We start from the raw sequence: 25,876 nt of genomic DNA on the forward strand, positions 1-25,876 counted from the left end.
AGTCGATTTCCTTTATAATATTTTTGTTCTCTCTTTTGTGCATCTATGTGTGTCTGTGTATGGTATTGGGATTTGAACTCAGGACCTTGAGTTTGTTACAACAGCATTCTACCTTGTGAGTCAAGCCACCAGCTCTTCTTTTTACTGTTTGTTTTTGGAGGTGGAGTCTAGGGAACTTCTCTGCCTGGGCTGGCCTCCAGATCTCAAACTTCTGAGCAGCTAGGGCTATCGGCAGGAGCCACTGAATGACAGGCTCCTATCATATTTTTATTGAGATATAATCCATTCACCATACAATTCGCCCTTAAAACTCAGCAGATTTTAAGATATGCACAAAGTTGTTAGAGCATTACCACTGTCAAACACGAGAACATTTCCATCACCCCAATAAGTGGCTGTTGTTTTAGCAGGCCAGACCCCAGAGGGGCCATGTCCAAAATCACTAAACCTGCTCAGAGGCATGCCAAAGCACAAACTCAGACAGGTGCAAGCTCTTGGTGGCCTTCAGCTGAGAAATTCAGTCCCGGTTACCTCTCTGTGCATCCGACCCTGAGAAAGGATCTGTGGTGGGTGCTGATGTGGGGGGCATGGGGCTCTGACTCCTCCTGGGCCACCTCTCCCCAGTGACACTGCCTCCGCCCTTCCTGCGCTCCTCCAGACCCTGCCTGCAAGCCTCTCAACACCACTAATACAAAAAGCCACATCTCCTCACCCAGCAGCCTGAGAGGTGGCCACACTTGTGTCCTCCAATTCACCAACCCCACCTCACAGTCCTGCAGCCACACGAGAGCCATAATAAATGCAGTCATGGACATGAAAGCCCGAGCAGCTGGCCTCATTATTCTCCACTGCCAGCTTCCAAATTCAAATCACTGATCAATAACTTCCCAGTCTCTAATACAGTGCCACAGATAATGATTATGGACGTGTTCTCCTCAAGAAACAAAAGGCCAGTGCAGGTGGCTGGAAAGGAGCCCTTTTGTCTCCCTGAATCACAAACTGTGACTATGTCATCATGAGGCATGAGGCAGGCCTGGCTAGGCTAGCTTACTTGGAGGAAATGCCAAAGGTCACCTTAGGCTGGACAGGTGATACTGATGAGGGTCACTTTCTACCAGGTAAGAGCATCCATATTTGGACCTACAACACATGTAAAGGGTACAAAACTGCCAGGTGCTGGTGGCTCACACCTTTAATCTTAGCTCCTCAGGAGGCTGAGATCTGAGAATCACAGTTTGAAGCCAGCCTGGGAAGAAAAGTCCATAAAAGCCTTTTCTCTAATTAAGCATAAAAAATCCGGACATGGTGTTGTGGCTCAGCAGTAGAAAGCCATCCTTGAGGAAAAAGATAAGGAAGAGCACCCAGCCCTAAATTCAAGCCCCAGTACCCGTACCTCCCCCAAAAGGGGAGGGACTCCCTGTTCTCTGGGGCCACTAAGGGAGCAGAAGTCATTTCTTCCCCTCAAAGCCCAGCATTTCTTGAGCATAGTTTGGCTCTTTTCAGGAATTGCAATCCTGAGTGCTTACCCAGGTCCTCAAAGTGGAGTCGGGACCTCTGGCACAGCACAAACATTTCTGAGGGCTCTTGTGACTCACCAGAGATGGTGACAGCTGACATCTATATGGAGGAGAAAACTCAGGAGCTCCCAGCAACCACTCAGGTGACCAGTCCAGGACAGCTTACACATATGAAACCTGGATGCACATGCTAACCACTCCTTCAATGCTGATCAGCCCTAGGACAACAAATCCTTGGATTCTCCCTGGCTGCCCACAGTATATTACCCTATCTAGCCTGTGGAATACCTCATAAGCGCTTTGCCTCAAGGTGTCTCCCAAACCCTCTCCATGAACCACCCTTTGCAAACATTCCCTGGGGGAATACAGACAACCAAAGGCTCTGCAAACACCCCTACCCCCCACCCCCATAAACACCGTGGAACATACTGGGATTTCCAGCTTGATGGTTTTCCCCCACTAGCAATACCAGGTGGTCACTCCTGAATGGTCCTCAGAGAGGACTAACACAAAGGCCTCTGCTGTCCTTGTGGCCCTGCTGCTGCCTCCTCCTCCCTGCTTGGAGGCCTGAGCCAAACCCCCTCACCCTCGGGTGGCTGGATGGCTCAGTCCTATTACAACGGCCTTAGGCTACTTCTGAGGCCCACAGAAAGGTCTTCCCTGACACCAAAACAGGAGGCTTCGGAGAAGTCAGATGCCTGTGTGCTATACTGGAGGTTGAACTTGGGGCATCCTGCTCTTGCTTGGCTTTTTTGCTCAAGGCTAGCATTCTACCACTTGAGCCACAGCTCCACTTCTGGCTTGGTGGGTGCTTAATTAGGAGTCTCATGGACTGTTTTGTTTATGTGCTGGTGTTACTGGAACTTGAAGTCAGGCAGGACATTGTGCTCTTGCTTGGCTTTTTCATTCAAAGCTGGTGCTCTACCACTTGAGCCACACCTCCATTTCCAGTTTTTGCTGGTTATTTGGAAATAGTCTTTTCTGCCCAGATGGCTTTTGACCATACTCCTTAGATCTCAGCTACCAGAGTAGCTTGGATTATAATTACAGGCTTTGGCATAGTGGGATGGCTCAAGTGGGAGAGAACTTGCCTACAAGTGGGAGGCCCTGAGTTCAAAACCCCAGTACTAACAAAAAGTAGAAATAAAAAAAATAAATCAACAGAAAACCAATTACAGGCATGAGGCTCCAGTGCCCAAATAACAGGCAGCTTAAGTAGTCTCTCCAGTTCCCTCTGCCCTTCTTAATCTCCCAAGGCAGAGTGAGAGCTGGGGTGGAAGGACTGAAGGTCAACTTAAGGCTCCAGTCCAGCACCTGTCTCTCCACAAACCCACTTCACACAAGAGGCAGTCTCACACACGTGCCCCAGGAACCGACTCATGACAGAGATGAAATGCTTGGCTCTTCATCAGACCTCAAGACTTCCCAGGTGACTTTGGGTAGTTAACCTTACCCTCTGAGCCCACACACCTCACCTGTGCTCATGTCCTGACAGAACGCTCACCTGTTGGCAAAGCCCCAGTGAGGCCCTGTCTGAACAGGACTCAGCAGAGGTCGGCTTGAGCAGGTGCTCCAGTAATGTTAGATCTGGATTTCACTGGGGCCCCTCCACTAGCCACAGGTCCCGAGGGCCATGTGATGGTTCATTCTCCTATGTATGGAGTGCCACTGGCTCATCAAGGAGTTCGATAGATGGTGAGTGAAGTGATCAGCCTAGTTCTCAGTAGGTACTGCTGACACCTAATAATAATACTAATAATAGTATCAGATAATATTTTTCCATTTATCCAGCATCACTTAAATACATTTCTATGTATGTTGAGTCATTTAATTTTTGTCTTCCTAAAGGTAGGCCTATTCCCCACTTCATTTTACTGAGAAGGACGTGAGACACATAGAGGTTAAATTACTTGCCCCAGGCTGGAAAGCCAGTGAGTGGCAGAGCTGTAGACCTAATGTGGACTGTCCAGGCACCTGGCAGCTATTCTATCATCATGACCCCAAGACACACATCCTTCGCATGCACGCGCGTGCGCACGCACACACACACACACACACACACACACACAAGAATGCACATATACTCACACATCCACATGACGACCCTGCATTCTACAGATGAAGAGAAATCATGAACTCTGATTCCTATCCAAATGTTTAGCCAAGTGATTACTCCGTGTCCCCAAGGGCAACCACATATAAACAGACGCCTTTCATTAAAAGCCCCATTCACTTATCCTCATAAGTAGATAAGTTATTTAGACAGTCCAGGGGATTGTTTTTTTTTTTAAAAAATCAGTTTATATAAGCAGATGAAGAAAACAGCTACCCACGTTCCAAGGCTCTCAAAAGATGTGGGTCAAGATCCAGTCTGAATAACTGAGTTTGTATGAAACATAAGAAAAGAAGCATCCCTGTGGTGGACACTGTACTGAGACTTCACGCAGAATTACAGACAAAATGGAGACATAGCAAAATCCACAACAGATGGTGCCTGACCCCTCTCCAGGGGTCCCTGGAGTGGAAGAGGAATGCGATGAGGTCAAAGAGCCAGCACCTTCCACCGTCTGTCACATCCGGGGGGGCTGTAAGGGTCCCTGAGTTAAGAAGCAAACTTCGTTGCCCGCATCTCACAAATGAAGAGGCAGGAGGCTAATGTGAGCTGCATTTGAACAGTGCTGACCAGTAAGAGTGGATTAAATGAAAAATCCTGCCTGTAGTTTCCTAATTAAGTAGGTGATTTAGCAGAGAAATGCATTACTTTAGTTCAAAATTATTGCAATCTCTTACGCAGAGAAACCTGGAACACAGATTCTTGGCTGGCCTCTGTCATTTGAGCCATCCCACCCACTTCTTTCCATTATTCCTCTATTCTCTTCCAGAAAAAAAAAGGACTATTTACATCTTTCTTTGGAAACTTAATTTGACTTGACCTCTGACCCCAACATTTTTCACACACTCTACCTTGGATTAATTATAGAAATACAGCTATATGTAAATATAAAGCTAGAAACAATCCCCTTATTCTCCCCTGCCAAGCTGATGTGCAGAAGGAAAAGAATCATTTGGACCCATCCAGCTGGCATCAAGCAGCCCAAGGCATCTCCCACGTGCAGACGTGCAAGGTCATAAAATGACTGAAGTGGGCTAAAGGCCCAGAAGCCAGTTAGACTAATGGGGCCTGGGGTTCACGGTTTGTTTCCTCAAGAGTGACCTAAACACACAGTATTTATTATCATCTCTATGGCTAAGACGGGGAAGCCAGCCACTTCAGATAGGCCGTGAGGCTCTGGGTTTCCAAAGGAGAGATTCCTATGGTTGCATATTTTTATAAATGTTTCCAGAGCAATGAAACAGCTGCTGCTGTCAGTAACTCAGAGAAAAACATGCACAGGACACCCGCCCACAGGAATAGGAGCCAGCCCGAAGCCGGCGGCTTCTCTGGGCTGCAGGACAAAAGTGCGGCTCCTGAGCATTGGGTTGGCAATGCAGAGTGCAGGGGTGAGAGCACATCTGTGCTCTCCTCCATATGAATTGGCTGTGGCTGGCTTCTAACCAACAGGAGATGGCAAGTGTGATGGAATGTCACCCCTGTGATTAGGCAACAAAGGATCATGACTTCAGATCTACTAACTCCCCTTGCTACTTTGATGAAGTCAACAGCCATGTTGGAAGGCCTCATGACAAGGGAGTGAGCACAGTCTCATCTAACAACCAGCAAAGAACAGAAGCCCCAGTTCAACAGCCCTTAAGGAGCTAAATTTATCTAAAACGCAAAACACCTCACTACCCAGTTAAGGGGGCACCTCAACTATCTCCTTGAGAAAAACCCTGAAGCAGAGAACCAGTAAAGAGTTGTCCAAGTTCTTGACTCTCATAAACTGTAAAATAATTGGGTATTGGGCCAGGAAGGTGGCAAGCTGGGAAGGTGGCTCAGTGGTAGAGTGCTTGCCTTGCATGCATGAGGCCCTGGATTTGATTCCTCAGCACCACATAAGCAGAAAATGCCAGAAGTGGCTCTGTGGCTCAAGTAGTAGAGCACTTGCCTTGAGCTGAAGAACTGAGGGACAGCGCCCAGGCCCAGAGTTCAGGCCCCATGACTGACAAAATAATAATAATAATAATAATAATAATAGATAGCTAACAGAGCAGGTTACCCATGAGTGCCTGATCATTCTGACACATATGTCCGGGCCAGAGAGGCTAGAAGCCTTTCTTTACCTTTGGTTCCTAACATAGGGTATTTGTTAGAGAAAGAAGGAAAAGAAAGGAAGGAATAGAGGGAAGGTGAAAGGAAAAAAGGAGGGAAAGGAGGAAAAAAGGAAAGAAAAAAGGAATAAAGGCAGGAAGGAACAAAGGAAAGAAAGAACAAATGGAAGGAAGGATGAAGGAATGAAGGAAGGAGATAGAGATATAGCCATGTGCTGGTGGCTCATCCTTGTGTAATTCTAGCTACTCAGGAAGCTGAGATCTAAGGATCTCAGGATCCTCTGCGATCTGAGGATCTCCAAGCCAGCCCTGGCAGACAATTCTGAGAGATTCTTATCTCCAATTAACCAGCAAAAAGCCTGACAAGGAGGTGCGGCTCAAGTGTTACAGCAAGGGTCTTGAGTGAAAAAGCCAAGCAACAATGAGAGGCCCTGAGTTCAAGTCCCAGTACTGATACCAAAACAACAACAACAACAAAAACATTGTTGCCCAAGGAGGACCCTTCCAAGATGGTGGACTTGTGCCTGGGTCTTGAAGATAAGGTGGGCAAGTCCTGCTCCTGGCAAGCAGCTGAGCCTGGCCAGCATGGCTGCCCACCTGCTCGAAGGCCCACCTTCATGGTTGCTTGTGCTCTTAGAGGTAGAGCCAGAATTCCAGCGGGGAAGGCACGCTGGGTTCACTCTCTGGAGGACACATCATCTTTGCCTCTTTGGAGAGCTGCCCTCTCTGCAAAGGATGCTTCTTTCCACTGATTCATACTACTCCCTTGTTTATGTGGCAAACATAAACTACTTCTCATCCTTTAAAACCCACCCTGGCATTGCTCCTGCAGTGCAGTGGCCCTTACCACTCAAAGCCCATTCCCCCTCCCCACCTCTGGTTCTTGCTAAGTCTGCTAAGCCATGCCTGACCCCCTGACTAGCCCAGGAGCCCCCACTCCCTGGCCAAAGCAGAGCTGGCATAAACAGAAGCAAGTGCAGACAGCCTAGTCCCCACCTCTGCCCGAAGGGCTACCAAACCCTGCTGTTTTCACTCCAGGCCCTGAAGCTGGGCACGGCCTGACCTTCCTCAGGATGGGAAAACAGGAGGAGTGACAGGAAGCCACATGAACAGACAGTGTTCCACCCTGCAAACTTGGGCTAGCGGGGGGGGGGGGGGGGGGGGGGGGAGGGGGGTATAGGGGAGGGAGGCAGAGCAGCTGTGAAAACACCTCAGCGGGTGGAGTGGGGTCAGTTCCCTGGGCAAGCCTGCCCCTTCAGGCAGCAGGCCACACAACAGACTCTGCAGTCTTCGGTTCTCCAGGAGAGCACCTCAGGATAGTACAGCTGTTCTGGCCTAGGGAACCCGCCCCACTTCATAAGGGCTGAGCTCCTGCATGGCCAGCAGCAGGTAGGATTTGGCGACTTGAAGCTGAGGTGGGCTCCGAGGCTGGGAGACTCACAGAGAAGAGGGAATGCGTGCAGCAGCTGCCCTGGCCCAGGCGGGCCATGGTGCACAGGTGCGGCTCCCACGGCAGTCACTCTGGGAGGAGCTGCACCTGCTCTGAGGCCTTTGCGGACCTCAGTTCGGCAAGCATGTCCTCAGGTGAAAGAAGAGGCTAGACGGTACACACCGCACTGTACTCATCTGCATAGAAAAGAAATCTACAAGAAAATGCATGGACGTATAAACTGTAATCATCGGAGTGAGAGAGTATAGGTGTATGTGAAAAGTTTTCTATACAGTTTTCTAATGTATTTTCTACCATTCTGCTCCTTTCTTCCCTCCCTCCCTTTTTTCCTCCCTCCCTTCTTCTCTTCCCCCTCCCTGCCTCTCACTTTTTTTTTTTTTTTGGCAATACCAAAGTTTGACTCAAGGCCTCACACTTGCTAGGCAAATGCTCTACCACTTTATCCACACCACCAGTCCTGCTTTTGGCTGGTTGTTTTGGAGATGGAGTCTAGCAAACTTTTTTATCCAGCCTGGCCTCCAACCCTAATCTTCCAAATCTCAGTTTCTTGAGTAGCTAGTATTATAGTCAACTTCTATTTTGTAACATGCCTATTGTTACCATTGGGGCAAGGCTGTGACAAATCACCACACTAGGGTAGCACAGAACAACAGGAATTTATTCCTTTATTGAGGAGGAAGCTGCAAATCTAGAATCCATCTGGTTCCTTCTGGGAGCTCCAAGAGAGAACCCATTCTAAGCCTGTCTCCCAGATCAGGTGCCAGTAATTACTGGCATTCTTTGGCTGGAGGCCATATACCCCACATCTCTTCACAGAGCAGGCTCCCGGGTCCAGCATGACCTCATTTTAACTTAAGTGCATCTGCAAAGACCCTATTTCCAAATAAAGACACAATCATAAATACTGGACCTAGGATTTCAGCACGGATTTTTTTGGAGGTATAATTCAACCCGTAACAAAACCCAGTTAGCCCAAAGGAAAGCAAGACACAAAGAGCTGTGGCCTCCTCTGTCTTTTAAATATTTGGTAAGCTCTCCCCATTTGGAAAAGCTAGCCTTGAACTAGAGAAGACCATTGGACCAATGTGTGAGGCCACCAAAAAGACAGACTTGGTCTCGAAGCAGGAAGAACTGAGTTGTCCCAACTTAACTTGCCATCTTGGATGAGGCTCTCTTACTTCAGACTAGAGCCCCTCCCCCCTTACTTCTGATGTGGTAGCAATTAGAGGGAGCACTGGACTAAAAGAAATTAAAGTCCTGGTAGTCCTGTGATTGACACACACCTGGTCAATGACTTAAGTATCCCCCCAGTGCTGGCCGGGTCACCCCAGTATTGTCTATTCAAAATCACAGATTAAGCAAAGCAGCTCTGTTTCTTCCTTTGGGAATCAAGACAAATTAAAAAGCACAGTTCAAGGAAAAAACTATCAACCAACTTGGGGGAAGGGAGGAGAGGAGGCAGGTATGGGGGTGGGGGAGGTGGAGGAAGAGAGGATGCAGGTATGGAATTCTTGCAGCAAGACCATATAAAGAACCTCAACACCCTTGATTTTAGGATGTTTCCCCACATCCTAAGATCACCCCACATTCTCAGGTCAAACCCCCCAGAGGCCTTGACCCACAGCCTAGCATCAGAATTGCTGAGAAAACAGTCTACAATTTGTTTAAAGGCTGGGAGCATTGTATTAAAATAACATTTACATAAGAAATAGCCGTAATGTAGCAAGTTTAGCTTGTTTATTTTTGGTTTGTTTTTTCTTAAAGTGGCAAAGTCCTATTTGTGGTGAGAAGCGAACATTGTGCTCCGGAGCACCTTTTTTTCCCACCCAAATGCAAAGCACCCCCCCCCCGCCCCCATCCCAGGGCTCACCTCTCCACAGGGTCCCTGAGCATGACAATGAGTTTGGCATCGGGCTGAAAGGCATGGATGAAGTCCTGGGTCAGGAATGGCGGCTCACCATCTGTGCTATTGTCATAGAAGAAGGTCCAGGCATTGTTATCCCACATGGTGGAGGCACTGGCCTCTCCTGAAAACAGAAGATCCAGCAAATGAACAGGTGCTGGGGTATGGGGTAGGGCTCCCACTTGGGTCTGGAGGCCAAGTCTGGCTCACATGCCTTCCTCTTAAATAACTGTGACAGGCAAGTTTGTCAGCCATCACAGACAGTTAGGACTCTGGGGAGAAGTCCCACTCCTACTACAGCATCCTCCTACCTCCACTGCAGGGACCCCGTGGTCCCTAAGGCCCTCTTTTCCCCTGCCCATCTCTGTCTAGAAATCCAGGCAATCTGCACAACACTGAGTATCCCAGTCTCCCCCAGAGCTCCTCTCTCCAGGATGAACAAAAACATAATCTCTAATTGTGTCCATAATAGTTACACTACATAATGCTTAGCTCTGCTGGCAGCTCATTGCTCTGAGGCATTTTAAGGGCCCACTGAGAATGTAGTAGATGGTTTTCTTCAGAAAGTGTCAGGGAGAAAGGCTGTTTGGGGAAGCTGACCCTCACTGGAAAGTTGGATGCAATTTGTGTGCGTCTTTCCTGAGAACCCTAACAAGTTAGTGACAGAACACACTGTAGGACCAAATGGGAGGAAGGCTTTCCCAAAAGCCCAGGGGGCCTCAGCCCCGGGGTCTGTCTTCTGCAAGGCCAGCTGTCTACCATCCACACCTCTAGCACTCAGTGTGCACTGGACAAACAAGTCTCAACCTGTTTTCTCATGGTCCATATAACTGAAGGATGACACTGTTAAGTATACTTTCAGAAGGACAGCGGTGGGGACAATGCACAGGGATCTAAACAACACAACCTCTCTCAGGTAACCGAGCTCATTATCTATAATTTTTTTAAGGAATATCTTCAGAGACTTAGAAGAGAAGGCAACTCAGTCAATGAGTTCTACAATCAATATCCAGACAGGGTGCACAGAACTATGGGTCATATCTCAAAGTCTTTCGTTCAAGGAGAATCTGAATCAAAAGACAGTGTCTTTGGTCAGTGCTAAGTGCATTAGGGCCTCATTTCTTCTGTTGGATGTGTAATCATGTCAGCTGAGCATTTCTGTCCTGGCCTGCTTTCCTTTATTATTTTTTGTAAGACATAATTCTCTAGGATACAAAAAGGCAACTCAATCAGAAGTCCTTTGAGAATTCTCCTCACAATGAATAGAGAATATAAAAGACAGGCGTACCTAACACGAAATTGGCATAAATTCTTTCAGCTCTCAGAAAGGAACTGATTCTAGAACCACAGGGGCATTTGTCCTTCTTCCCAGATGTCTGTCCATTCATCCTCTATCTGCCTAGAAACCATTCATTTGGTATCTAATCTGTGCCCCTCTTTGTGCTCAGCACTCACTGGGGCCAGATGAGCAAAACAAAACACGTGGACTTTATAACCCTAAGGGAGGGACAGACAATTGAAGAAGTCATCAAGAGCCAGGTGTGGTAGTCCACACTTGTAATCATAGCTGCTTGGGACATAGAGGTAGGAGGATTGTGTTCTAAGAATGGTTCAAGCATAGTTAGTGATAACCTATCTCAAAAACAAACTAAAATCAAAAGGACTGGGATGGGACTCAAGTGGTAGAACTTAAGCTCTTAACATGAATGAGGCCCTGATTTCAATCCTCAGTACTGGAAGGAAAAATGAAAATCCATCAGAAGAGTTGAGAGTATATAGCTCAGTGTTAAAGCACCTGCCTAGCAGCTGCAAGACCCTAAAGGAGAGCGTGCCCCTCCCCCAGTACAGGGGAGGAAGGGAGGGACATAGGAAGGGAGAGAGGGAGGCACAAGATACCGGGTGAAGTGCAGAGACTAGACAGACAGGGTGCTGTATCAACAGAGGCAGGGGCCTTTCAACATGTCCAAATCTCCAGCCTCCTGTGTGCCTCTCACTGCCAGAGAATGCTAAAGAAAGGCTCCTTCTGATCTTGTCCCAAGGTGGTGAAGGCTTTCTGGCTCTGCCAAAGCTCCAAAGGGAAAGAAGGGCGAAGCTGAGCTGAGTCACATTGTGGGGAGGAAAGAAGCCCAGAACTGACCTGGCCCAACAATCTCCCTGAACAGACATAAAAACTGAGTTCAGCCCAAAGCTTGACTTGTTATGTAGCAGGGCCAGACGCTAGCTCTTCATCTGCCTGTCCACCCTGCCTATCATTTCATGAGACCACCATAAAGCATATCAACTCCAGCTTTAGAGTAAATACCAGTGTGGTATTTTGACTTTCTGTCCTTTTTAAAACCTAACAGTAACTAAAATTAGAGAACTAATCAAGCTTCCTTTCTCATTAACGAAGCCTCAGTTTCCTGGACACAGGATGAATAAGTTTCACTCTTTCACAGAACCTGAGATTTCCCAGAGGCACATGGTATGGGAGTCACAGCAAAATATTAATTATACTTATTATTCAGGGGTATTTGGGCCTCCAAGTTTGAAAAAAATAACAGCCAATTCATACTGCAGGTTGGGGACACCCACTGGCTCCCAGTGATCTGAGTTAAAAAAAAATCAATTTGGGCTTTGGCATAGACTAATATCCCCTTGATGGGACAGTTACAAGGAGAGATTCTTATACAAGCAGCTGATTGCAACTCATCCTGCTCATGGAGAGATTTGCTGGGTTTACGGAATCAAAATATAATACACCCAGGAAAATTCAAAACTAGATCAATACTGCCAGTAACCAACTAGGGCAAAAGATGTGATGAAAAGTCTCTCTTTCAGAAGGTATCAGCAATACTCACCTTGTTCTGAGCTGATTTCCAGTAAAAAGAGTTATGACTGAGTCCAGAGATCTAAATATACAATATGCTGACTACAGGTAATAATATCTTAATGCATGCCTGTGGTAAGGTGCCAAGAGAGTAGATCTCAGGTGCTCTTACCATAAAAAAAGGAAACCATGTGAAGAAATAAGTGTGCTAATTTTTGTTGCAGTAATCATTTCATTATATATAAACACATATTGCATATATGTTATATACATATATAGATTCTATTATGTAATGATATATATATATGCATATTATATATATAGACATTATATGTAAGCCAGAAGCTGGTGGCTCACTTCTGTAATTCTAGTTACCTGGGATGCTGAGAATGGGAGAATCTCAGTTTGAGGCCAGCCCAGGCAGAAAAGTTCACAAGAACCACCCTCCCTTCTACTCCCCCAACCCCACCTTTCTCAACCAATCAATAGCAGCATGTTGGCACATGCCTGTCATCCTTAACTGCATGGGACACAGAGACTGGGAAGACTCCAGGCCAGCCTGGGCAGAAAAGTCAGCAAGAATCCTACGTCTCAATGGGTGTGGGGATACATGCCTGCATTCCTATCTATAACTAAAGTCTAAAATAGGAGATTGTTGTCCAAGCATGCACGTGGCAGGAATAAGACCCTATCTCAAAAATAACTAGCACAGCAGGGAGAGGTATAGCTCCAGCAGTAGCCTGCCAGCTTTGAGCAAAAAAGCCAAGCAAGAGTGCAAGGCCCTGAATTCAAACCCAGTACTGGCACAAAAAACGGGCTGGAGAAGTAGCTCAGCAATGAAGCACCTACCTAGCAAATGTGAGGTCAAGTTCAAACCCTAAAACTATCAAAAATACAACCCCAAACATATGGGTACAACTAAATAGTCACAATCCAAAAGAACTCTTTAAAGGGTTAAGGTATATGTTCCAAACCGTCTTACAGATTTTTGAGTGATTAATCAAGCAACCTCATTTTGAATTCCCATAGGCATTAGGCTGACAGCTGCTTTTACCCAGGGACTGAGTGCAGATGGTGCCCAGGGCTGTTCAGTTCAGGAGATGCTGCCTTCATGCCTCATAGGATGGCAGTAGCCCAGGTTACGAAAGCACAAGTATTAAATCAATGGTTAATCAGTAGTCTAACTTGGATCAGTGGACTCTAAAAAGAAGTCACACAGGCCTGTTTAAAAGTTAAAAACAAAGGAAATTAATACTTTTTCAAAAAGTCATTTCAGCTATCCTAAGTCTTCACAGAATGGACAAGCTGTTTAATGTTTCTGTTTTATATTACTGGTAGAAGTGAGGAGAAGATTTATGCAGCTGTGTAAGTGACAGCCTGGCGAGGGAGGGAAGGAATGCTCAGTGGTCATCTACAGCCATCTGCAAACGCTCTGCACACGAGGCAGAGCAGCCCAGAGAAGTACTCTCCCAAGCCCTGGGGCTGCCCACCAGCCATACCAATAATGATCTTATTCATCTTGCTCTGCTCCTTTGCAGAGCTAGCTTGCAGTCCCTGATGGATCTGGTGTGCAGCCAAGTCAAAGAGGTCCAGGTAATCTTCCACAGGGTAGCGGTCCCGCAGCCCATCCCTCAGGCGGACAATTCCTGCAAGGACCAAGAAGCAGGTTATTAAGGACAAAGTTGCTATTGCTGGGGTGGTGGTCTCCTAGACAATCACCAGGAAAGGGAAGGGAGGGCCCAAGGGGCCCAGCCACAGCAGGGTCCAGGTGAAGTGTCAGCAGAGGTTACCCCAGAGACCTCTGGGAACTGCTACCCCCTTTCCAAACATGCATGCATGCTTCCCGCCAGGATGGGCAGGGGCTGCTGAGAGCATCCAGGAGGGCCAGACCTTGGGATTTGGTTAACAAGAGCCCCATGTGAGGCTCCAGTGAGTGGGCAGCAGTGACACCCAGGAGACACACAGTGCGCCAACCAGGAAGAGTTTGGAGAAAGTCAGCCAGCGAGGAGGACCACATCCTGCCACCTCCATGGTGCCTCTTTTTACACAAGCCTGGCAGCATCGGCCTGCTGCTTGTTCACATGGTAAGGGGAACTGGTCATCTCTTGGATGGACATATTCTGGCATCAGCCACACATGGCTGAAATTTGACCTTTGTCTTAAAATTGGGCAAGTGCTCACAGAAATGGAGAGGCAAAGGGTGAACAAATGCAGCAGTGGTATTCATTGGATATTACGTTGAAAATGTTATACAACTTGTGGGTGGGGACAGGAGGGAAAAAAATGGGAAAGAGCAAAGGGAGCAGGTGACTCTGTCCAAGAAAGAAATGCACTCAATATATCTCGCTAATGAAAAGGTGACCCCTCTGTACATCACCTTTATGATAAGAATTTTTAAAAATTAAAGTAAAAAAAAGGGCAAGTTCCACTTGCAAAAGTGTGTGTGTGTGTGTGTGTGTGTGTGTGTGTGTGTGTGTGTGTGTGTGTGTGTGTGTTGGTACTAGGGCTTAAGCTCGGGACAGGCACAGTTGTTGCTTTTTCACTTAAGGATGGTACTCTATCACTTGAGCCATAGCTCCACTTCTGGATTTTGGGTAGTTAACTGGAAATAAGAGTCTTATGGCCCTTCTTGACCAGGCTGGCTTTAAACCATGATCCTCAGATCTCAGTCTCCCAAGCAGCTAGGATTACAAGCATGAGCCAACAGCACCAAATTTTAGTAAACATGAAAACACACATGCGCGCGTGCCCACTACCTCAGCAACTAAAACGACTGTATAACAGAAAGAGATTATCTGTGGTCTAGGCAATACCAGCTTCTAAGGCTTGCCCCTGTTCTTTCCTAACATTGGCCACCTGGTTTTCATTAAGGGAAACAAGAGGCCATGGAGGGAAGTTAGCACTCTGTAGTGACCAAGTGTGTTCACATACTTGGGCTGATATACAGACCAGAAGCCTTGGCCACCAGAACAGTCACTGCTAACACACACACACACACACACACACACACACACACACACACACACACACACACACACACACACACACACACACTTTTTGTTCAGTCCAGGATGAACAACACAATGATGAAATCCAAAATCAGTTTGTCAGGAAGCCCATAAAAAGAGATCTAAGAAACACTTGAGTTTCGTCTAGCAACCTGGGGCCCTTTATGTGGAAAACACCCTGATGTCCTGCCCAGACGTTGGCAGAAAATAGGCCATGTATCACCCTGTAGCTCCAGTGACCAAACGTCTCCTGGCAGAAGGGAAAAGGTTATGAAGAGGAAATAGTGACCAGGGGGCCCCAGGGTGCCTGGGCTGGGCTAGAACAGAAACCAGCCTACAGGAAGGGATGGACAGTATCTATGGTCAACTCATAGCAAAGCAGGGTGGAGAGAAGATTCTGTGGAGAGAAGATTCTCCGGAGATATTGCCTTTATGTTTCATACCACAACACATGAGGCAGACAGGACAAGACACACAAGCCAAGGCTGAAAGCAGATGCCTCTCTCCCAGGTGTGGGGGCTCACAGCTGGATCCAGGCCCCCATGTCGTGGGGGCTGCTTTTCACCTAACCCGGTCCAGCCATGCATTGCTCACTGTTGGAGTCATGCACCAAGAGCAAGGTCTTGGGGTCATTCAATCTGTAGCACCGCCCCCATAAACATATATACACACAGAAACAGGAAGAACTGCCTATTCTGTACCAGTGCCCTTGCCCTGCACACAGGTGGCACTCAATCAATGCTTACTGGATGGTTGAAAACTGAGTTCTGGCCCTTGGCAGTCCCTGCCCATGAACTGTTGCTACGGTTTGGAAATGGTTTGAGTGTGTCCCCCAGAGGCTCACAGGATGGAAGCTTGGTCTCCGGCGAGGCGGGGTTAAGTATGGACGGGACCTGTAAGAGGCAGGACCTTGGGGCAGGGGATCGGGTCACTGGGCTCTTCCTGGGAATGGATTAAGTGCTGATTTCTTGGAGTCACTCAGTTCCTTTGCTAGTGTGTAAAGCGAGGCCCTCTGTGTGCACTTGGCTCTCCTTCCTTCTTTCTCTGCCATGTTTTCTTGCAGCCTGGGAAAGGGGTGGGGTGGGGGTGAGAACTCTTGCCAGATTGCCAGTCCCATGCTGTCTGACCCTTCAGTCCTCAGAATCAAGAGCCAAATAAGCCCTCTTTCAGTTTCCCAGAGTCTGGTCTTTGGTGTCAGCTGCACGGAACAAGTCTAACACACCTGTGTACTAAGCAGTGGACACAGCTGGTGGATCTCTGCATCCTCACCCACTCCCGACCCAGCCCTCACCGAATCGCTTCCGGGTCCACCAGTGCGGCTCCTTGATGGCCGAGAACTTCACTTCCGGGTGCAGGCGGAGGCGGTCGTAGAGGTCGGTGGTCCCGCACTTGGGCTGCCCGATGATGTAGAAGCGCGGCAGGCAGCGCAGGCGGAAGTGCTTGCCGCGCATGTGCGACAGGTGTGCCCAGAAGGCCTTGCGCAGGGCGTCGAAGGTGGAGCGGAAGCGGCGCGAGTAGAGCACGTAGGAGTTGCTCAGGTAGGGGTCGGTGGTGTTCCTCCCCGAGAACTCCTCGTACCAACAGGGGCTCTCGCTGTTGGGGAGGAATTTGTTGGGGATTACTGAGAACATCTGCCGTGAGAGGAGAGAGAAGGGAGAGACGCACAGGAAGAAGAGAACATTAGCCACGCGTGTCATCGCCACACACCCCATGGTGCTCCCAGGAGGACCACAGGGGACCGGATCGGAAGAGGCAAGTGAGCTAAGAGGGGCAGAGGGCCATCGACTTGGGTTTTCCTTTTCCCAAAATAAAAATTGCGTGAGAAAATGAAACTTCAATCAATATCCATCTGACTATGGTCCCCCCCCTCCCTCCTTCCTTCCCTCCCTCCCTCCCTCCCTCCGTCACACAATCTAGCTGAAATCTTCTCACCACTTCTACATTTCCGTAGCCATTCAGGACAAAAAACAATGATTAAGACCGAACAGGGGAAAAAAATTAAATAAAAATTTAAATAAAAATTTATTTAAAATTATTAAAAAATCCCCAAATCTAGAATTCTAAGTGATGATGCTCTACAACCATGGTACCTCCATTCCAGGCAAGAGTGCAGTCAGGAGAGGGGGGTAGTCCTTAAAATAAATATTTCTAGTGGGGCCATTTAGAATTTCTTAGTGTTCCACAGCATAAACAGACAAAGCTACTGCTGTTCTGTGAAGCTGTCAAATTATCCCTGCTAGCCTAGGCACAATGGCTCATATCTATAATCCAGCTACTCTAGAGAAAGAGATTGGGAGGATCTCAGTTCCAAAGGGAAAACAAACAAACAAACCTAGACCCAATCCCAACCAATACAGTTAGTGGTTCATGTATATGGTGCCAGATGCATGAAAGCTTAAGTAGAAAGATCACTTTCCAGGCTGGCCCAGGCAAAACCACATGATCTGATCCAAAAAGTAAGCAAAAAGAACTGGAGATATGGCTGGAGTGGTAGAGTGCTTGCTTAGTAAGCTCAAGGCCCAGTTTCAACTCTAGTATCATCATGGAAAAAAAAATTATCCTGGCTACATCTGAGAAAAATTTCTATCATTTTCCTCTTGTGTTCCCAAATATGGCGATAGGAAAGAAAGGCCTCATTTTTTTTTCATTATCAAGATGAACACAAGGCTACTCACATGCAACTCCTGCCTCTTGAGATCTTGTAAATCTGGGAGCTGTCTGGTGGTGAACTCAATCCTGGCAGTGATGCTATTGATAATTAATTTAATGCTTGGATAGTCCTTCACATAAGAAATGTTATTTACAAAGGGTTGGTGATGATATTCTTTCATGTCACTGGGGTTTTCACTGTCCATCAAGCTAGGGTTACTGGGAAAGCTCCCATAATGGAAAGGGGATGAGATCAAAAGCTCCTGGTGGGCCCCAGAGAGGATGTAAGAAGCCATGACTAAGGTCATTATTATCAGTCCAAATACCAGGCTACATCGCTTCCCCTTCTTAAAACGCAAAAACCCACCCCAGTTCTCGTTCCCCTCAGTCCTCACTTCGAGAACAGCAAGCAAGTTCATCTGCTTACTGTCTACACGAAACAGAATTTTGTTCTCTCCTTTGCACGTGGGGCACACCTGGTGACTGTGATGAGGGCCTTCTTGGCAGCCGACTTGCTGTTTGTGTGTGCCGTCAGGTAACAACTGTATGCAGGGATTAATGCAGTGCCTCATGATAGTGCCCGTGGGCGGCTGGCTTAGCAAGCCTAGGGCAAACCCCCAAGGAATGTCTATGCATGTGAGCTGTGCTGGAAAACTGTAAATTAGATGTCCCAAGATTCCATAAGATGGTCAGAAAGGCCCAAGCATCAGAGGCTAGGCTAATGTGAAAATGAGCAGACACCAACACACTAGGGAACAGGAAAGCAAATTCTTTGGTTCAGTTCTTCAAGATGATAAAAGGAAGCACTCTCCAACTGTCTATGTTCTGTGCAAGCCACTGCGACACAGAAGTGGTCACAAGTTCGAGTACAAGTCTGCCTAGTTCAGGTGTTACCCATGGTACCCAAAAAGGTGGGAGCAGTATCACTGGAAACCATGGAGACACATGAGAGATTAAGAGAGATCATGGTTATCTCGTGGATATACGGATCGGCACGTCACCACAGAGGGTCTTCACTCTTACATCATGTGTTCCTCTGGAGCAAACTCCAAAAACTTCCAGATTACCTAAATAGAAAGAAAGTAAGTGTTATTACAGTATTATATTTTTATGTGGTAACAGTGATATATAGGGATCATCTCCCAGGAAGGGATTACAAGGTTGCACTTCTCTCTTCTACAGGGAGCTTTGCAGTTGTCTTTTTGTGTACTAGAGATTGAACCAAGGGTGTTGAGCATGCTAGGAAATGCTGTACCTCTTGAGCTACCACCTCAGTCCTTTAGTTTTTGTTTGTAACACTGGGCCTTGATCCTTTGTCTAGGCCAACCTTGAACTCTCGGTCTTCCTGCCTCTACCTCTAGAGTAGCTGAGCTTACAGGCATGACCACCAAACTTTGAAGGTTCTGTGTTTGGCTTTGGAACTCATTCTCTGCCACCAAATATGGTCCTTAACACCAGCACTACCATCCCCATAGCATACACCATCCCACTGTCCCTCCAATACATCTATATACATCTAAGCTACAGCACCCCTGATGCAAGAGTTTGTGGCCATTCTCAGATACGTGCATAATGATCATGAGTTTCAAAGATGAAGGGAAATATCAGTGCTTTTCATCAATGAAAAATTTTAAGGAGTTTTAAGTGGAAATGAGCAAAGACAAACAAGGTTAAAATAGAGTTGCCTACCATCCCTCCTTCCCCGCCCCCTACCCATCCCATAGGATCAGTAGTATTTCAGCTACAGCTAATCTTTACTATGGGTTTAGGAAGCAAAAGTTAATGAAACTCTAGAAACAATGAAATGGTTCTCTTCTTCAGTGGAGTGTATCATAAAAAAAATCATTTGACTTTAAGTTATTAAGCAATTAAATCCAATGTACAGTATTCCTCGGAGCAACATAAAATTTCAGACCTTGAAGTAATTTTTCATTTTCATCATCAGGGGAAGACATGATTCTTTAAAAATCCCATTAATGTGATCCTGTGGTTGTTCATACCACACTTTCTTAGAGATGTAATAAATGGAGCAGTGGATGAGCAAAATTGAGAGGAGACCTACTCAGTTTCTAGCTGTGGTAGACCTGAACCTACCATCTATGTGACTTTGAGCAAGCTATTCAGCCTCTCTGAGCCTTGTAAAATTAGAATGAAAACAGTTATCACCCTTGTAGGTTTGTAACAAATGCTAAATGACTTAACATGTGTAAAGAGTGTGCATAATACCTGAGAAATATTTAACACCCTATCAAGGTATGTAACATTGATAATAATAGCATCATCCATGACTATAACTATTAGGATCTTAATTGTCAGTTAATTCCAAGAACATCTGAAAGGCAATCCCAGATGGGGAAATCCCAACCCACATTATTTTTGATTATTGGTTGACACCCACAGGGGTAAAACTGACTTCCAACTCTATCCAACTCTCCACACTCCTTACTGTACTCAGAGAGGTGGCACTAAGTAACCCTTCATCAGAGCCTCCACCTACTGGCTGGAGGACAAGCAATCAGCACCCAAGAGAAGAAACGTTCACTTCCCTTGGACTGAAAAGCCCATGTTTTCTTGAACTATGCCAAGCAGTGTTTTTCCCAAAACATCTTCCACCCACAAAATGTTCTGCATGCTGTCTGTATTTGTGTTTGAAGGATTTGGAGAAAAGTAGGAGGGGGGGGGATGGAGAAAAATCTACAAGATTATTTATGGCAGGACTTTCAGGGTTTTCAATATGGTAATGAGCCCTGTGAATCCACAGCCAGGAATATAAGACGCAAAACTGGCAAAACACAGTCGGCCAAGAAATTCTAAGGTCTCATGTCCTGGATGGAGGAGGGCAGGTCAGTAGATGCTGAGCTTGGAGTCACGCAGGGCCCAGGCAGCTGGAAGACTAGAGAGGAGGGACATGTGGGAGGAGCTACCCTCTCTGGCCCCCTCTCTATCCCTTAGGACAGCTGGAGGGGCATGTCAGGATCTTCCAGGCTCCAATCTCTGCTTCCAACTTGCTCAATCACCCCTGACCCATCACTTGGTACAAACAATTCTTCCAAACCAAAGAAACAAAAGGGCAAGCGCCCCTACTTGGAAACTCTACCACTGGAGCCAAGAAAACATTTTTTCACATGTCCAAGACAAGGCGAAGCTGGGGTTAAAAATGAGACTCCAACCAGGAGTTCAGCAGGAGGCAGTTCGCACCCTTCTGTCTTTCAGCTGCTAAAGGTCTAATTAGATTCTTTAAAAAAAAACAAAAAAAGAAAAGGATAAACAAACACAGACTCTGAAGCCACAAGACAAGAATGTACATAATCTGAACCCAACAGAATGGACAAAACATTCCTAACCAAAGCCAAAGTTATTTTAAGAAAGCAAAAAAACCCAGGGAAGGAAAGCTGACAGTCTCCACAGTGGGCATCGCAGTGCCAGGCCAAGTGTTCTTCCCTGCTCAACTGTCCCTCCATCCGCAGCAGAAGCTGCAGGACCCATTCTCACACATACAAACTAAGAGAAAAAGCAGATGCTCCTGAGCCTTGGCAAACATCAGAGATGGTATTTTCTTATCATTTGTCATTCATTCATGCATTCATTCACTCACTCATCCTGAGCTCCTGGCACACAGATTGTATCTTTGGAGTTTCCTGACTGCTAGGGTCCACAGAAACATCTTTCATGATTCATATAAGCCCTTTTGGCCACGCCCAAATTTATGCTAATGAGTGGCCTCTAACGAGGCTACTAAGTGGCTTCAGGATGGGAACTGCCTCCCAGAAAGGCCAAACCTTGGACAGAAGCTTGGAAATCTCAACCTACAGGTAAAAGAGTAGGGCTGGAGACAACATTAATCACCAGTGATCACCAAGGTAATCAATATGCCTACATAATGGCCTATAAAAATACCTAACTCAAGGATCTGAGGGCTCTAGGATTAGATAACACATGTAGATACAGGCATACAGGACACAGATAGGGACGCTCCATTTCTTTCTGTCCCTGCTGACTGGTCCTGACCTTCACCTTCTATAACAAACTGCTGGTCCTGAACACTTCCCTGAACACAATAAGGTTTTCAGTGAGTTACCAAAACTGCACAAGATGCTATGGGAACACACACATTTGTGGCCAATTCCCACAGGAATGTGGGTGGTCTGGGAAACCAATACTGTGAGTGATGTCTAAGGTGGGGCAGACCCTGAAGACAGTCCTGAAACTCCAGAGGGTATCATAGTCGGATAGTAAAACTCCAGGTTAGAGTGGAAGAGTTGAAAATTTGTTAGTACAGGAAATACACTGGGAGGGGAAAGGACTTCTCTTTTACACAAATACAAAACTATCTTATATTTTCCATTTTTACCAAAATATGCAGCTACTGGCTAGCATGTAAAATATCATCACCAATCTTGAGAGATTACATTGCCCAGCATCTTCATAGGTGAAGCTCTCCTGGAGCTTTGGGGAGACGGGAGTCATGTAAATGTGACCAAGAAAGAGGCGTCGTTATATCACACTAGGGTGGGGGGTGGGCTGCAGGACAAGATATAAAGAAGTTACAATGAATCAGGTAAGTCCAGGGGCTTAGGTGCTGAAGGAAGTAGGAAGACAAGAACAACCAAAGCAAGGAAGAGAGTTTCACCACCACAATGCCATGTTGGGGCTGGGTAATTCCTTGCCATGAGGCTGCTCCTCGCATTACAGGATGGCCTCTACTTGCCAGATACCAGTAGAACTCTCTCCTAAGATGCAACAACCAGAATTGTTCTAGACCTGGTCAAGGTTCCCTCAGCAGAGAGGGGAGAACAAAGTACAATCACCTCCAGTTGAGAACTGTCTTAGAGGGAGGAAAGCCACACAGAGGATGAGGAGGAGGAACTAATAACCCAAGGAGCCATTTGAGGTGATGGCTGATTGACAGGAGGAAAGCTTCTCCCACTGGCTGGGAAACCCGGCCCTGGAGAGCCAAAGCCTGGGTAACAGAACTCCTGGGACAGAGCCTTGGGGTCTGGGGCTGGGAGGTGAGCAGGAACCATACATTGTAGGACACCAAAGGCCAAGGGTTTGCTCAAGCGTAGAAATGAAGGCTGGCTATGTACTCTTTCCAAAAGATCTTCGTAAGATATGTAGCTATTAAATAACACATTTTAGGGAAGAAAACAAAAACTAATGTGACTATACTGGGAGGGGAAATGGATCGCTATCATGTTCCTTAATGGGTCTTTTCCTTATTCCACAGGCTATCCCAAGAACAGTCCCTGAGAAAACTAACACCCATGGTTCTTCCCTCAGAAATAAGAAATGCACACCCCGGCACTCCACCTGTCTGGAATGCCCACATTTGGTGCCAGTTGACTCTGATTAAGCAGGACACTTGGCACTGCCATTCATGTATTAAACTGGAGTCCTCAGGTATACATTTCAGTGAGATTGCTTCCCAGCCCAGGCTGGCTCCATTCGGTGCCCCATGGATGCAGACCTAAGTGTGGGAACCCAGTGCCACCATAAGAGATCAGATAACTGGTCCCCAAATAGAAAGCATTCAATTACCCAGCCTTTGCTTGGATGCCCCCTATTAACCTAGCGCCCCTAGCATCATTAGCAAGCCATTTATAACAAAATTGTAATTGAGAGACCCAAAAATATCACTCTGGATTAAGTAATTGAATGCCCCCTCAGTGTAAGATCGATAAAGGGCATCCAATTTCACCCTAGGAAAAACTTATTAAATTATTGCAGCTATAAGCTGATATCTCAGAAGAAAGATGTATGAAACTTCAAAAGAAATCCGAATGGATTAAAAAAAAATAGCTTCCTTTAGGTGAAACATTTACATCTGCCCTCTGGGGGCAGAGAGGAAAAAAATAGCTAATTACATTATTTTACTTTTCTGTTTTGAGGGGAAAAATTCGATGGTTCTTAATTAACCTTTAATAGAACACAAAGCCTTTTTCTGATTAGTATGTCTAAATGCTGACATCTCTCTTTGGGCTAAGTATATGGAAATATATTTTTTTCAAGGAAAATTAATCAACAAGTAGAGAAAGGAATTTCTTTTTTTTTATTAGCTCAAAGACATCATAAGGGATGTCACTGAGACCAAGAAGAAAGCTAGTAAAATGAGAGGATTTTGTACAAATAATAAATGAGTTTTACAGTTTGATTGCACCATAGTCAATTAACAGACTAAAGGTATACCTTTCACTGACACTCACTGGCCTCTAGCAACATGAAAAAGACACAGCTAGTGGTCACACAGATCAGGATTCCAAACTCCTATCTAACTAGGGACCTCAGACAAGCCACCTAAGTTATCTGGGCCTCTGTGTCCTCAAATAGCATCCCAGTTGGCAGCATGCCACACACGATTGGGGCTGACAGCCTGGATGCTGGAGACAAGCTGCCCAAATTTGACCTTGAGCAATACATTCCACCTGTCTTCTCACTGTTTTTTTTCTGATATGAATTGAGAGGAATCATAGGAATTATCATAGCATTACTGTGAGTATTGAGCAGACTGACTTTACAAAGCACATGTAACCAGGTATAGCCCATATTAAATACTGAACCAGAGTTAGCATGGCCCTGGACCATAGGAAGTATCATTAATTATGATTCATAAGCATCACTGATAATACATTACTAGACCTGATCATTTCCCAGTGTATTTCAAAGTCATTAGTGATTTCAACTACAGCAGTGCAGTATGTCTTTACCCTTTGCCTTGAGCTATGTCCCCTGTTTTGACCAAAAGAAGTGCCCGTGTGCCAGTCATAAGCCCATGCTCTGGGACAGGTATGTGTCCCATCCTCTGATATCTTTGCATCCCCACGGAAGAACATGGCTGGGCCAAGAGGAGGATGCAGCCGTGTGGAAGACCACTACCCGGCTGAGCTTGACCTGAGCAGCCAGCAGCTAGCTGATCCAGCCAATCACAATTAGTTCCAGAGTGCAGCTAATCTAAGTAACAAATGGAAGGAAGCAGGTGGAAGCACAGGCAGGCAGGCACGCCAGTGCTGGGCTCGGGAGAGAGAACAAAGGCTGCTGTTCTAACTCACTGAGTTTGGGAGTGGTTTGTTACATGATAAAAGCTAACTGATATAATCTCTTTTAGTAGTAATAGATGTTATGGAACAGTTGTAGGTCTGTGGATTTCAAAATTGTGAATCAGGCAATTCAGGCCCCTGCAACTCACCAAGGACACAGTGAGTCCATTAAACTGATGCTTTTTCCTTAAAGAACCCTTCCACCAACACCAGAAGTAGATATGCTAAAATAATGCAGGAAAGCCAGATGGGAGCTCTTCCTAAATCAAGACACAACTGCCCCAAACATCACAAACCACATTATCTTCTGGAAAATGTGTGTTTATGACAACCACAGCAGCTCTGTTTGAGTTATCTGAAACAATGACCCCACTCCTCCACTTCCTGATGGAGAAATTTTTCTCCTGGCCTCTTGCTTCCTCTCACCAAAGCAAGTCCCTCCTGTAATCTGATCCTTATAGATGATTCCTTGCCAAATTTCATCTTTCCTGATGCCAGCTTAATAGGAGTGATCGTTGTGACCATGATCAGCAAGATTTTCTTAGCCAAAACGTGTGTGCCATGTATACCACAGGAGGTCTTCAAAGGTGGGGGGGGGGGGGCGGTGGAGGGTGTGTGTGTGTGTGTGTGTGTGTGTGTGTGTGTGTGTGTGTGTGTGTGTGTGTGTGTGTGTGTGTGTGTGTGTGTGTGTGTGTGTGTGTGTGTGTGTGTGTGTGTGTGTGTGTGTGTGTGTGTGTCCCAAGGCTTGGGGTGTGTGTGTGTGTGTGTGTGTGTGTGTGTCCCAAGGCTTTAAACTCAAGGCATGGGTGCTGTCCCTCAGCTTCTGTGTTCAAAGCTTGTACCCTACCACTTAAGCCACAGCTGCACTTCTGGCTTTTTGGTGGTTATTTTTCAAGCATACTCTTCTGTGTAGTTAAGTTCATCATCAACATTATGTTAGTAATGACCTCCTTGCATGCCTTACAACATAATGACAGCATAAGCTATCACTGCATTTCATGGGCTGTATCTGTGTGAAACACATCTTCCCAGGGAGCCTCACAATGTGTCCCACCCGTCCCTTACACTTGCCTGTGGAGCCCAGGTGGGGCTCAGCAAAAAAGTGGTTCCTATGCAACCAAACGAAGGCCTTCTGTGAGCTTTGGAGTTGGGCAGAACCAGCATTCCATCTGGCTCAAATGTTACAAGATTTACGACCTCAGGCAACAAACTGAGCCATAAGACAGGAATCAAACTGTGGCAGTCTCCCAGCAGGAAAGCAAAGAGATGTATACGTACAGCAGGCCTCGGTAAAGAA

At 46.4% G+C, this 25,876-nt stretch overlaps 1 protein-coding gene across 6 annotated transcripts in view; it reads right to left on the bottom strand.

The window, feature by feature from the left end:
• The window catches only part of Chst15 (carbohydrate sulfotransferase 15), an 80,954-nt gene that overhangs the window by 18,404 nt on the left and 36,674 nt on the right, over positions 1–25,876 (bottom strand). For all 6 annotated transcript variants that reach the window (XM_069988248.1, XM_069988244.1, XM_069988245.1 and 3 more), the window contains exons 2-5: positions 17,572–18,612; positions 16,188–16,527; positions 13,388–13,534; positions 9,047–9,203 (exon numbers count right to left, since the gene is read on the bottom strand). In XM_069988248.1, the coding sequence (XP_069844349.1) occupies positions 9,047–9,203; positions 13,388–13,534; positions 16,188–16,527; positions 17,572–18,117 (1,190 nt within the window). In that variant the 5' untranslated portion in view covers positions 18,118–18,612. The remainder of the gene's footprint in view (positions 1–9,046; positions 9,204–13,387; positions 13,535–16,187; positions 16,528–17,571; positions 18,613–25,876) is intronic.

Source organism: Dipodomys merriami, unplaced genomic scaffold (assembly GCF_024711535.1).
Source record: "Dipodomys merriami isolate MVZ:Mamm:240054 unplaced genomic scaffold, mDipMer1.0.p SCAF_35, whole genome shotgun sequence".
NCBI classification, from domain to species: Eukaryota; Metazoa; Chordata; class Mammalia; order Rodentia; family Heteromyidae; genus Dipodomys; species Dipodomys merriami.